At 56.5% G+C, this 13,562-nt stretch overlaps 1 protein-coding gene across 4 annotated transcripts in view; it reads right to left on the bottom strand.

The window, feature by feature from the left end:
• Positions 1-1,751: 1,751 nt before the first annotated feature.
• MYBL2 (MYB proto-oncogene like 2) overlaps positions 1,752-13,562 on the bottom strand; it is a 28,783-nt gene continuing 16,972 nt past the window's right edge. For all 4 annotated transcript variants that reach the window (XM_061208007.1, XM_061208006.1, XM_061208008.1 and 1 more), the window contains 7 exons: positions 11,436-11,855; positions 9,100-9,239; positions 7,524-7,623; positions 5,650-5,763; positions 4,290-4,394; positions 2,846-2,992; positions 1,752-2,289 (listed from right to left, as the gene is read on the bottom strand). In XM_061208007.1, coding sequence (XP_061063990.1) covers positions 2,161-2,289; positions 2,846-2,992; positions 4,290-4,394; positions 5,650-5,763; positions 7,524-7,623; positions 9,100-9,239; positions 11,436-11,855 — 1,155 coding nt within the window. In that variant the 3' untranslated portion in view covers positions 1,752-2,160. The remainder of the gene's footprint in view (positions 2,290-2,845; positions 2,993-4,289; positions 4,395-5,649; positions 5,764-7,523; positions 7,624-9,099; positions 9,240-11,435; positions 11,856-13,562) is intronic.

Consider the following 13,562-nt stretch of genomic DNA (forward strand, 5'->3'; position numbering starts at 1 on the left):
TGTCCACACGGTGGACAAACCTTCTCTCAAACCTACCTCTTAGCAGACAGCCCAACCCCCAGGCTATTACTCCCCTGCTGTTATTCTTCGGAGCCCCTGTTGCCTCTGGCATGTTGTATATAGATCTGTCTGCCCTCCCTAGAGTCTAAGCTCCAGGAGAGTAAGGTTGTTTGGGGGTGGAGTCGGGTGGGGTATTTTTTTTTTTTTGATCTCGTATCCTCAGCACCAGAAAGAACCATGCCTCACCTGAAGCGGGGGAGGGAGGCAGTGGTTGGAGGGACCCTGGATGCGTGTTTATTTCAGGCACAAAGCAGAGAACAGCCCCAGGGCAAGCTAACAGGTCTGCAGTGACTGCAGCCACCTCCCTTGGGGGACAGGGAACAGCCTCAGGGTAAGTCCCAGTGGGTGGGGAGGACGGTGGGGAGGGCGTCGCTGGGCAGACGGTCCTGGCAGGTTGCAGGTCAGTCCACTGTAACTCACCCCCAGGAGCTTACGATGACCCCAGGGGGCGGGGAATCCCAAGTGGTCCCCAGGCACGCTGCGTCTGGGTCTGACATGGGTGTTCCACACAGTACGACCCCCCTAGAGACAAAGTACCCCTGCCCCCACCCTCACTGCAGGGCAGGTCACCCATCAATGCCAGCAGCCCCGTGGGGAGCAGTCAGTGACAGCGCCTGGGTCACCAGGGGAAGGGATTTGGAGGTGAGCAGAGGGGTGTCCGGGCCAAGAAGTCAGCAAATGCACAGCAAAGTCAGGGGCGTGAAGCTGGCATGGCCCAGCCATGGGATTGCCTGGAGTGTCCAGCTCAGCCACGTGGGCAGGAGGCAGGTGGGAAGGGTAGAGGCCCGTCCCGGGTCTCAAACAGGGACCAGGACGCAGCCAGGCTCAAACCAGGCTTGCGTATGTGTGACCAATGGGGGCTGCCTGGGGAGGGCTGTCAATGCTGAGTGACAGAACCCTGTGTGCAGCCGACAGGACAGGGCTGTGTCGGAGTCAGGAAGACTTGAACCCTGGTGTCCTAACTCCCAGTCCTCTCTTTAGAGGCTGGGGACCCCAGGCAAGAGGACCTGCCCCCAAGTGTCCCTTGGGAACCAGAGGCACTGAAGCAGGGTGTGGATACCGGGCTGCCCAGACAGATGCCGTCCTGCAGTGAACTGAGACGGCAGCCCCCAGGGATGGTCACATGCCCTGTCCGATGGACCCCACTGCTGAAAACATCACTCCCTGATTTAGATCTCTCTAAATCAGGCACCTGCCCCTCTTCCGTCCCCAGGGACTCTTCCCGGCCACCAGTCAAGTGCCACAGTCTGTGCACTGGCCCATGACCAGGGTCCAGAGCCCAGGCTGGAACTGCTGCCTTGGCCTGGGGAAGTTAGGGCCACCGTGGCCAGAAGGTTCTGCCCAGCTGCCGGTCACTCCTTGTTTACCAGCCTGATCTGGGGGTGGGGCTCATCACAGGCCAGTTCAGCCAACCACGGCAAGGGCCAACCACTGCCCCCCACCTCCGCCTTCCCCAAGTCCTCACAGCTTTGTGAAACACCCACTGGGTACAGAGAAAACTGCCTCCAGCACATTGGGTCCCTGGGGGCAACAGAGTCCAGAGACCCAGGCCTGGGCTGTGCAGACAAGATTGCACTCTGAGGATGAGGGCCCCGGTCCCTGCATCCCTCAGGGCTCTAAGGACAGTCACCAGGGAAGCACTGTCACCAGGGAACCACGAGCAGGATCCAGGAGGAAGGTGGGGTCCAGAGCACAGGAGAAAGACAACTTTTATTCTTTCAAGAAAATGTACCAACAGGTTGAAGGAAGGAGCACGCTGGCCACATCCCCTGTCCTAAGCAGGGGTCTGAGATGAGGCCAGGCCTGACCAGGGCTTGGGAGAAGCTAACGGGGCTCCCTGTGGCACTGGGGGGAGGGATGGGCCAGCTCAGAGGTGGGACTTTGTTCTGTTAGCACCAGGAACCGCCCGCAGCTGCAGCCGGACTCGGAGACAGGACAGTGGGTGGCCCTGCTCTGTCTCCACCTGAGCAGTCTGGGAAGGGGCCGGCGGCAGAAGGCTCCCTGCAGGCGGTCATCTTTGTGTGATTCTCAAATTCACAGCCTAGACTCGGCCCCCCAGCCCCTTGTAAACATGAGAATGGGCTCGTGACTGCCAAGCCCCTAAGACAAGATGAGGGTCCGAGATGTGTGGCTGGGCTTCAGGCGGCCCAGGAGCTGCCGGGCTTTCTCCTGCATGAAGAGCTGGTCCCTGGTCCCCCCACAGGCCACCATCTTCCAGGCGCTGGTCATCTGGGAGGAGGCAAAAGGGTTACCATCCAGGCAGGGGCAGCTCCCAGGGAAGCCTGGCGACTCTGGTCGGGGAGGGGTGGGGACATTTCTATGACGCTCCCTCCCTCTAGAAGCCACAAGTCTTTCTGTGCTCACTGCACCTTCCTGGTGGACCTGGGAGTCCTCAGATGTAGAGCAAGGAGGCTGGACCAGGACACAAGCCCCCACCCTCCCCACCCCTACTACGCGGCACCAGCCTCCGCATGAGGAAAAGCTACAGCCACGCAGGCTGGTGAGGAGCAGAGAGGGGTTGACCCGTGCAGATGGTGAGAGGAGCAGGCAGGGCACCCCTGCCTTCAAGGACAGAAGTCACAGAGACAATGTCTTAATTACGAGTGAGACCACATCATGAAGGAGGGGCTTTGTGGAGGGGGTGGTCTCTAGTACACAGATTCCCTGAGGGAGTGACGTCTGGACAGAGATGTGAAGCCTAAGTTAATCAGGCAGAGGCAAAGCCTGTGCAAAGGCCCTGAGGTGTGAAGCGCACAGAGCAAGGGCCTGAGGAGGATGCACTCACGGGGGCAGGAGTTGGAAAGTGGCCTCGGGGCTTCTGGGCCGCCGGCTTCTCGGGCTTGGCCTGCAGGAAGCCCTCGTTGAGCAGGCTGCTGTCCTCTCTGCTGCCCGACGGGGTGAGGCCGGAGGAGCCTGGTGGGATGTTGGTTGGCTGAAACCAAAACCAAATCGAAGGCTCAACATTTTGCCATGAGCTCTTTGTGGGAAGGAGAAAACGAAACAGCAGGCACATCCCAGCACCACCATCTCTGTTAGGATCTTGGGCAGGATATTACTTCTTTAAGCCTCAGTTTCCTCTTCCAGATGGGAATTCATTTAAAGATTCAGTAGGAAAACAGCTGTAAAGTGCCTGTTTCAGAGCCTGGCACCTAGTAAACGCCCAATAATGCTGGTTCCTTTTTACATGAATCTGGTTCCTCCCCGTCCCAGGTGGATACGAAGATGCTCCAGCTTCTCCTGGGACCAGAAACACCCACAGAGGTGCCTGCGTCGACTAGAACTCACTGGGAGCTGCACAAAGCACCCCAGGACTCCCGGACAGGCCTTTACCCTCCTAACAGCCTACTGGGCTCAGTGCCCTCATTACAGGCAAGAACCTGAGGCTCAGGGACCTAGGAGACACCAGAGACCAGGGCCCGGTGTCAGGACTCACCCTAGGCCCCCCACTCCACCTCCTCTGTTCTTAACCACTTGCCCTAACTTTTTCTCTTTCTGCTAATTATTTTACTTGCCCAAGGCGATGCTGGCTGCAGGTCTGGCTGGCGGGCACTAAGTCCCCAGCCTGGCGGGGGTGCTTGGCCAAAGGGAGGTTTGCCTGCAAGGGCTATGAGAGCAGCAGGCACACCTGCAGGATCTGGTCAGGCACTCCTGTCTCATGAGCTCTGCCACAGCCCTCACTGTCTGCTACCAGCGAAAGACGGGCTCACCCCACTGTCTGCTGCAAGGGATCAATAGCATGGCATGGTTTCTGGGGCCCAGGCTCTGTGTAGGCAGCAGCCCCCTTGCTGGAGGTTGGCCTGGGAACTGGGAAGCACCCATGCCAGAGCTGAGGCGCCCCAATCCCCTGGCTATGCCCTGAGGCATGTCACTGACCCTCTCCTGGGTCACCCTCAGGAGCAGAACGCAAGGGAAGGCGCTGGGGACTCAGAAACCACGGCTGTCAAACGTGTTCTAGCAATGCAACTCTTGCCAAATAAACCTTTATGTGAAAGACACAAGCAGCGCTGTCTGAAGCCAGGCGGGTGGTGCCCAGCTGCCCCCTCCCTGCTGAGCCCGGCACGTGGAAGCCCAGCCCGAGAATCACCAGACTCCACCTCCAGGGTCCTCTCCACGCTAAAGGGCTCAAGAGGTGAAGGCCCCCAGGGAGACTCCATCCCCCCAGCCTCCTGCAGCTCGGGTGGGGAGTAGCAGCTGGCCTCACAGGATGGCTTCTCTCCCAGACCCCTTACCAAGGGCAGAGCCTTGGGCAGCGCGGACATCATCAGCTTCATGTCCTCATCCACGATGTCAAGGGCCAGGGACTTGCGGACTTTCTTGATGGGGCTTCGCCGCAGCTGGGGGAGGAGGAGGTGCTTAGGGCAGGCGTTTGGATTCCCCCGGGTCACCACCAGTGCCTGATGACGCCGGCCCCAGCTGCCCTGGTCACAGAACCAGGCCCTGGTGCAGGGGAGTCCTTGAGCATGCCCGGCTGGCGAGGATTTTCTGGGGGGGGGCATGGGGGACCAGGACACTTTGGCCCCGCTGCAGACTCTGCCCACAGAGCAGACTGTCCTGCCAGATGCTCAGTGTTGGTACTGAGGACACCAACGCCACCCTCCACCCAACCTCATCCCCAAAGGGACCAAGCGCAGCCCCCAAGTCTCTACTGCACGAAACGCTCCCCTAAACAGCCAAGTTACAGCTAAAACACCTACCTGCCGGTGAGTGACATGGAGACGTGGGACCCCACGGGACACAGGCGTTACAGGAATGCTCAGCCCCACCCCCGCACTTCCTATAAGCAGGCCAGGGGTCAGCTCCAATGCCAGGGAGGGGCTCTGAGACTAGTACTCACCCCCCAACCCAGCACTGTGCCCCAAACAGGTGCCACCACGGCTCAGAACCACCTTCGGACACAGAGAGGCCAGAGAGGGTCCCGGCCATGCTCTACGTACACGCCCAGGGGCCCAGCCCAGTGTGTCCCTCCCAGCCTGGCCACCCACCTTTGCACCCGCCCTCCACCCCGGCACACTCCCATCTTCCCTGCTCCCCAGGAGAGCACCTGGGAAGAAAGGGGCACAAAGACAGAGGGGACATGGTGCCACCTGCTGTTGGGAAACCCCACATGCCAGGCGGTGGGGGAGCTTGTCCAGTATGGCCCGGCCCTGCCCAGAGCAGCTCCCCACCTCACCGGAGCCCACTGTCCCTCACCTGCTCATGCAGCCAGGACACCTGGCTGGCTCCATACCAAGGATTTCCCTTGAAATCCTCTTTGTGCCCTTCCTACCCCCTTAACACCATACGTATTGAGTCACTAGGGTGTTTGCTGTTTCCACCCACTGAACTCCTGGAGGGAGCGACCACTCTGGGTCATATTCACTGTTCTGCCGCCCCACCCAGCCCAGAGCCTGCTTCAGAGGGGTCCAAACAATGCTGAATAACTAAGGCACCAGTTCAAAGGGGAAGAGGGAAGGGTCCCAGGCACCAAGGCCTTACATTGGTTGGTTTCACGGACAACCACTCCGCAGGAACAAAGGGCCGAGGCTACAGTTCCGCTTCCCCCAGTGCCGTATGGCTACCAGAGCCGCTCCCGCTCCGCCAGCCACTCACCCCAGCCTTCCTCTTCTGCTTCTCGGGCCTCACTTCGTCCTCAATGATGAGCTCGATGCCGGCCTCGGAGCGCAGCACCTCCTTCAAGTCCTCCTCCAGGTGCGGGGTCTGCGGCTACGGGCAGGGATGTGAGTGAGGCCCTGCACCCAGGCCGTAGGGCACAGGCAGAGCCTGCTCACGGGAGCGGCGGGGAAGACCCAGGCAATGCAGGGAGGAGGCCCAGTGCTGGGACACTGGCCTCACACACAGTACCCATGGCCACTAACTGTCCTGCCTGGGACACTGGCCTCAGCTCACTGAGGGCCGCACAGGCCCGGAGTGTCCCCACTTGACCACAGCCAACCTCACACAACACGGGGAAATAGCTGTCATCTTCCACAAGGTAGAATCGGAGGCTCAGAGAGGGCGAGACCCCAGCCCAAGGCCACAGAGCTGTGAGGTTAGAACCTGGATGCACTCAAAACCCTAACTCCTTCACCCCTCGGTCCCACACTAACGGGGACGTTGACTCCATTTCCCTTTCTCGGGCCTGGGGGCTCAGGCGGCAGAGACCAGGGGAGGGAGAGAGCTACTGAGCAGCAGGTGTAGGGTACAGTAACACCCGAGAAGTCACTCTAAAAGCCCCCACGTGGGCTTCCCTGGTGGTGCAGTGGTTAAGAATCCGCCTGCCAGTGCAGGGGACACGGGTTCGAGCCCTGGTCCGGGAAGATCCCACACGCCACGGAGCAACTAAGCCCGGGCGCCACAACTACTGAGCCCGTGTGCCGCAACTACTGAAGCCCATGCGCCTAGAGCCCGTGCTCCACAACAAGAGAAGCCACCGCAATGAGAAGCCCGCGCACCGCAACGAAGAGTAGCCCCCGCTCACTGCAACTAGAGAAAGCCCGCGTGCAGCAACGAAGACCCAACGCAGCCAAAAATAAATTAATAAATAAATTTATTAAAAAAATAAAAGCCCCCATGTACTTGAACTATCGCTGCCAAGGGCAGATTCACCCTCCAGCCGTGCCTGGAGAGCATGCAGACCTCTTAGTATCTGGGAGCCGAACCCCACTCAGACAGGAAAGGGCAGTGCTGACTGGGGCCTGGCCTGGGGCCTGTGCAACTCCACCAGCTGCATCCCAGGATGGGGAGACCACGGCCCCACCACCCAGACCCCACGTGGTGAGCACGGAGGGGAGCTCGCTGCAGGCTTTGTCCACAGGCAAACGCTTCTCCACAACCTGCCTTTCTCCCACCTTCAGCTGGTTTCTAAGACACAGCCTATTTTGGAAAACCTGGGGTGCCAGCTCTCTCTTTTGCCCTTGGGGAAAGCAGGACCGTCCCATGAACTGGGAAGAGTCAGGGGAGAAGGGCCATTCTCACACTGCTGGGGAAGCACCCCAGGAGGTGTCTCCTCACTGGCTAGCCATCTCCATCCAGCCCACCCATGAGTGCTTTCCCGTGTTTTGCAAAGGACGGGCAGCTGGTCAAAAGGCTTAGGTTTGAGGAGCAATTCGCCACTTTCCTGAACCAGCCCCAGCGCCCGAGCAAGTCCTTCTCCATCCCAACTCCTGCCCATGTTCTGCTTGGCATGGCCAGGTGCTGAGTATTTAGTCATTTATGCATTTACATGTCGATTGTCAGCTTCCACCACCCCAAACTCCCAGCCTCACCAGGACGCCACCGTGGCTCCAGCACCCAGCACCGCCTGGCACGTGGCAGCTGCTCAGGAGATGTCTGATGAACTGGTAACTCCACCTCGGGGGCCCCATTTATAAAACTAGGGTATCTGCAACTTCTCAGGGCTGTTGGGAGAATCTAATGAGATCTCAGAGGGACAGGGCCCTGTGAACCGTAAATGGCTGGAGGACCAGCCCGGCCATACCACATACCAGGGGCTTTAGTGGTCCGTACTTCTCCAGGGCGTTCTTGAACGGGGTCGGTGTGTGAGGAGTGCTGTCCCTGGAGTACTTCTGATCTGGGGTTACAAACCTGCCGGGGACAGAGGAGGAGGCTTCACGACGGGGCTGGGGGCAGACACCAGCTGCTCTGCTGCAGGCTGCCCGTGATTCCCACACCGCCCTCCACCGGACCTCTGGCCTCAGCAGCAGGGAGGCAACCCCCGGACACAGTCTCTTCCCATCACACTTGCCCACCCACCCACCTCCCCACCCCCAAAGGGAGTTACAGGGGCTGAGAGGAAGGGCTATCCTCAGAAACGGGAAAGAAAAGGGAAGAGTCTGAGAGGGTCCAGCACACCAGAAAGGCTGGAAGAACGACTGAGAAGGCTGCTGTCACTAGGATTCTCCATAAAACAAGGCCGGCCTGTGGCCACACTGCAGAACCAGTGAGAGAAGGGGGAGGCGAGGAAGGTGGGGATCCAGGAAGACCGCATCCCTCTCCAACCTCTCTCCGGAGAAGCAGCGACTCCTTTTGCGATTCCAGCTGTCTGTTTAAGAACTTCAAGTCCAGGATTTTGGCTTGAATAGAGAATCATTTCTCATGAAACATATCTAAGTATCAATTCTTTTTCTTGGTTCCAGCATATGTTTAAGAGCTTAGATTTGAAGTCCAAGATTTTGGCTTGAAAGGAGAATCATTTCTCATGAAGCCTACTTATGTTAAATGTTAGATCAACTCTTGAGAGACTGACTTCTGACCAAGCAATTCATGCATCTTTTCTGAAATTACATATCATTACAAGAACTAAAACTCCTGAACTGATTCCTGAATTACAACTTAACTGCTGAAACATAAATAGCAATGCTTCTCCCCCAGCACATGTAACAAGCAGAAGACCAGTTAAGTAACTCTCTCTACCTGGAATTCAAGAGTCACGATGGCACAAGGAAGGAAACTTATTGTGAAAGCACCTCCATAGAAGCAGGTAAGCAACCTGTACAGGTTGAAGGTGAAACGCTGTGCTTCATACAAACGGGAGGTGGGGCACGGCCATCCCTCCTGACTAAGCACCAGAGAGACGGAGAGAACCGGGGGCCCTTCTGTCCTTCACGTAGGGCTACTCAAACACAGTGGATCTGCACTTGAAACTTATAAAGGATGCAGAGATTAAATTTTTCGTGGCAATGTGGACTCTCTCCATTTCTGAGATTAGAAAACCATCAAGTTAAAAAATAAAAACGGGGAATTCCCTAGCGGTCCAGTGGTTAGAATTCCGCGTGCTTTCACTGCCGAGGGCACAGGTTCAATCCCTGGTCAGGGAACTAAGATTCCTCAAGCCATGCGGCGTGGCCAAAAAAAAAAAAAAGAATTAGAACAGAGGTGAAGCAGCAGACTATCCTGACGGAAGTGAAGAGGTGTGGTGACCAGGAGGAGGCTGCCTTCCTGTAACAGAGTCTCAGGTGGTTTTCCAAGGGGTCCCTCCCCCAGAGAACCTTCTCCGCCAGGCCGGCCACTGTTTGGGGAGGGGCAGGCCCAGCGCAGGTGGGGCGGGGGCACAGCACTCACGCAGCGTGTTTCTGGTGCAGGGGCGTCTTATCCCGGTGCAGTGGCGTGGTGACCACCACCTTCTGGCTGCACACGGGGGTGGAGGTCAGCGAGGGGCTCTCCAGCTCTAGTGTGTCCTGTTTGTTCCAAAAGTTCAGAAACTGCCAGGAAGACCAAGGAAACAAGATAAGGTGATGACCTAAGAGCCCACCGGCAGGCGCCAGGGAGCAAAGGCCAGGACAGATGGGCAGGGACCCATTGAGCAGGTCCATGTAGACCCCAGGCTGGGCATCACCCAATCCTCGCTTTGCCAGGATGATGGGAGGTCCATCCCCCAACCCCACGCGCTGATGACAGTGTACTTAAGGCAAAGAAAGCTGACTGAGAGCAGCTCCTTTTCAGAAGAAAAAAAAAGTAGCTCTTAAATGAACTGCGACAGATGGGTCAGTGATGATGGAGATGGTGACATCAACACTTAGACACACCCTCTCACACCAGAGCTGAGCACTGCACACTGAGAATTTCACATAGTTTTCACAGATCCTCTGAAATGTAAAGATTACGATCCCTCTTTACAGATAAGAGAGGTTTGGATTCTTGCGCTGAGTGCTAGAGGCGGGACTCAAACCCAGATCTGAAGCACCACCCTCTCCCCTCTGCCCTGAAGGTGCCCTTGGCAGCCCAGGGCCACCTGCAGCCCTCAGGCCCACTGCCCTCTGCAGGGTCCCTGGGCAGGGCAGCTGCACCCCGTCACCCTGGGCTGCTCTCTGGGCAGCTCCAGCCCTGCTGTCTTCCTTCTCCAGCCAGCAGCCCTCACGGGAGGCCTGCTATGGGCTAAACCGTTTTCTCCCCAAATTCACATATTTACACCGTAACTCCCAGCACCTCAGACTGTGACTGTATTTGGAGATGGGCCTTTAAAGAGGTGATTATGGTAAAATGAGGCCACATGGGTGGGCCCTGATCCAGTAAGACTGGTGTCCTTAGAAGAAGTTTACAAAAGAAGAAGAGATTATAAGAGAAAAGAGATTAGGACACAGACACTGAAGGAAGACCAAGTGAAGACACAGAGAGGAGATTACCACGTAGAAGCCAGAGACCTCAGAGGAAACCAATCCTGCTCACACCCTGATCTCGGACTTCTAGACTCCAGAACTAAGAAAATGAATCTGCTGTTCCAGTCCTCCTGTGTGCAGTTCTTTGTCATGGCAGCCCCAGTGAACTAACACAGGGCACCTTGCAGAAACACCACCAGACATCCCGACACATAGGCCTGGCCTCAGTCCCTCTACAGCAGAGAGGGTGGCCTCTGGAAACGTGCCACCACTGGCCCTCATTCTCTCATGACCCCACAGGAGGGAGGAGACCCTTGAGACCCAAAGCCTCTGCCCACCCTCCTCCTGCCCTGGGCCTGCCTCTTGCCCACCCCTCCAGTCCATACCCCACCCCACAGCCCCCAGCGCAGTGCATACCCCCCAGCTCTCCCAGGACCCTCCGAGGCCCCAGCCCCCATCCCCCATCACTCCTCCTGCCCCATCACTCCTCCTGCCCCCCCATCACTCTTCCTGCCCCATCACTCCTCCTGCCCCATCACTCCTCCTGCCCCCATTACTCCTCCTGCCCCCCATCACTCCTCCTGCCCCCATCACTCCTCCTGTCCCCCATCCATGAGTCCTAGCTCTGGACTTCACACCATACTCTGCTCTCCCCTTGACTCCAAGCCTATATTCAAGCCGATCAATCAACAAACCCCACCTGAGACAACACTCTCTGAGTGCCTCCCTCACCTCTAGGAAAGACAGGGCCCTCCAGGCTCCCCCCAACACTGTGTCTATTACAAACAGAGCCTGGGAAGCAGTACTCAACACAAGCTCTCAGCGACTCAGTAACTGCTCCTCCCACAGCCCTTTCCTCAGGACATTCTGACCACCAAGTCCCCCACCCCAGCCATCCTCTCCATTGGCAGGGCTGTCATCGGCCCCTTCGCTCCCCAGGGCTGGCAAATCTGCTATAAAATCGGTGCTCAGTAAACCCACTCTTCTAACACACACTGAGTCCTCTTCCCTTCCTGGTCCGTTTACCACCCTCTGCCCCCAGCTCCAGCAATCCCCCTGCTCATAGAAGCCTGCCTGGCGGACACCCTTCCCCGACTAGATGCACCCGAAGTACCATAAGCCGCCTTTTCCACTCCATTCATCACGTTTATTTGGGTCCTTTTTTATTAACTGGTCTTCCCATCAGCACAGACGCTTCATGAGGGCAGGGCCAGGCCTGTTTCTGCCCTCCAGGGTCCCCAGCACTGGGCACAGGGGGCTGTCACCCGTGCCCAGAGAACAGTCGGGGTGGGGTCCACGCACCTGGGAGGGCGAGAAGGGCAGGGTCTTGACGGGCGTGCTCTTCGGGGTGAGGCTGTTGCAGGAGTCCAGGAAGGACAGGCTGGCGCTGTTCTCCGTGACAGGTGACAGGGCGACTCGCCTCTTCTTCTGCCGCTTGAGCACCGAGGGCGGTGTGCTGATGCCCGAGCCCCCCACGTCAGTGCTGGGGGAGATGGGGATCAGCTCGCCCCGGCTGCTCCGGCTCAGGTCCGAGATGGTGTGGCCATCCAGGCGGTACTCGGTCACGCTGGGCACAGCGGCGGCAGGCTGGCGGGTTGGCGGGGCCTGCTGCTGCTGCTGCTGCGATGGATGGGGCTGCACCGGGCTGCCGCCAATGCTGCCCTCTGCGGATGGCTCCTCGGGGAGGTCAAACTTACTCAGGTCACACCAAGCATCGGGGTCCTGCCCAGAGAGGGGGTTTAGGAATAACTGCAACGGCTCTGCTTTTCTACCGGTTGATATACCACAGGGCTCATTGGTTAAAGGAAAGTACACAGGCATCAAGCATGATCCCACAGGGACTTCCCTGGTGGTCCAGTGGTTAAGACTCCACGCTTCCACTGCATGGGGCACGGGTTCATTCCCTGGTCAGGGAACTAAGATCCCGCAAGCCGCGTGGCCCAGCCAAAAAAATAAAAGGATGATCCCACAGCCCAGGAACGGTCACCCTTAACATTGTCTTGCCTTTCCTCAGATTCTTCTATGTCTTTGTATCTGTATTTGGAAACGTAACTGAAGTCATATCGTGCCTATGGCTGCTTGCTGTTATTTACAAAAATGTTCTGTGCTTTTTTAAGATATACAAAAAGCACAAAGAAAAATACAAAGAAAACTCATATACCCATCAATAAGCCTAAGAAATAAAACCTTATCACTAAAGCTCCAGGTCCACCTGGCACATCCTCTGCCTGCATGCAGGAAATCACTGCCTGAATTTGGTATTTACCATCTTTATGCATTTGTTTATCAATTACCACTTACATGTGTCCCTAAATATTTAGTATTTTCAATGTTTCTAACTTTAGTACAAATCATTTCTATTTAACTTCTTTTTTCCATTTAAAGTTTCAGTAAAGCTGGAATAATGATTGCACCTCATTCTATTACCTATGAGTTTAATATTTACTATCAATATTAGTTGTTATTATAGCGAAAAAAGGTCAACTTTTAACAATTTTAATGGCTGTAAAATATACCACCATTTGAACATGTTACATAATTATCCCCTTTCTATAGGACATTAGGTTTTTCCCCCTAATTCTTAAAAATTAAAAATAGCATCTTTATGAACATCTTGGATGTAAATCTTCTCCTGCGTTTGTAGCTATTTCCTTAACAGAGAACTGGAAGTGAGGCTTTGGGCCCAAGGCCGTGAGCAGGTTGAAGGGTCTTGATTTGCCAGCCACGTACCCAGAGAGGAGGCACCACTGGGCTCCATGACCCTGTCAATCGCAGAGCCTCCTTGGGTGCTTCACCTACACTGTTTCTAACCCCACAGCCACCCTGCTAGAGAAGCATTACTTTCCCCTCTCATACTGAGGAAGCCAGGTCAGAGAGGGTGTGATCAGCCCGAGGTCACTAAGTTTCCAAGAGCAATTCTAAGAGGCACGCCCAGGTCTTTCTGCCTTTGCCCAGTAAATTACAACCCAGCCCAAGGGCTTCTGGATACAGAAGTTTCCACTGGTCCCTGGAGGTCTGGCCCTGAATGGACCGAGACCCTAGTGGTGATTTCTGGTCCTTGGAGCTCACAGAAGCCTGGCAAGTTCATTGCTAAGGGTGGAGGCCGGCTCAGAGCTGTGCTGTCTCCAGGCATTCCTCCCAGCAGCCAACCCCAACCTCGGAGAGGCCCCGGAATGGACGGCACCTAACAGACCGGAGCACATGCTACAAGGACTGCCTGGAGGGACAGACGGCAGTGTTTCTGCAATTACTATCACTCCCCATCAGTCGCTGAAGGTCATCGTGGAGAGAGCTCGAGCTCGGCACTCACCAGCTGTGTGACGCTGGACAAGCCTCCTAACCTCTCTGAGCTTGAGCTGAGTCCACCACCCACTTCACAGGCTGTTAAAGAACTAAGAGCATATAGAGAGGTAGCAAGTAACAAGCCTG

Source organism: Eubalaena glacialis, chromosome 13 (assembly GCF_028564815.1).
Source record: "Eubalaena glacialis isolate mEubGla1 chromosome 13, mEubGla1.1.hap2.+ XY, whole genome shotgun sequence".
NCBI lineage: Eukaryota > Metazoa > Chordata > Mammalia > Artiodactyla > Balaenidae > Eubalaena > Eubalaena glacialis.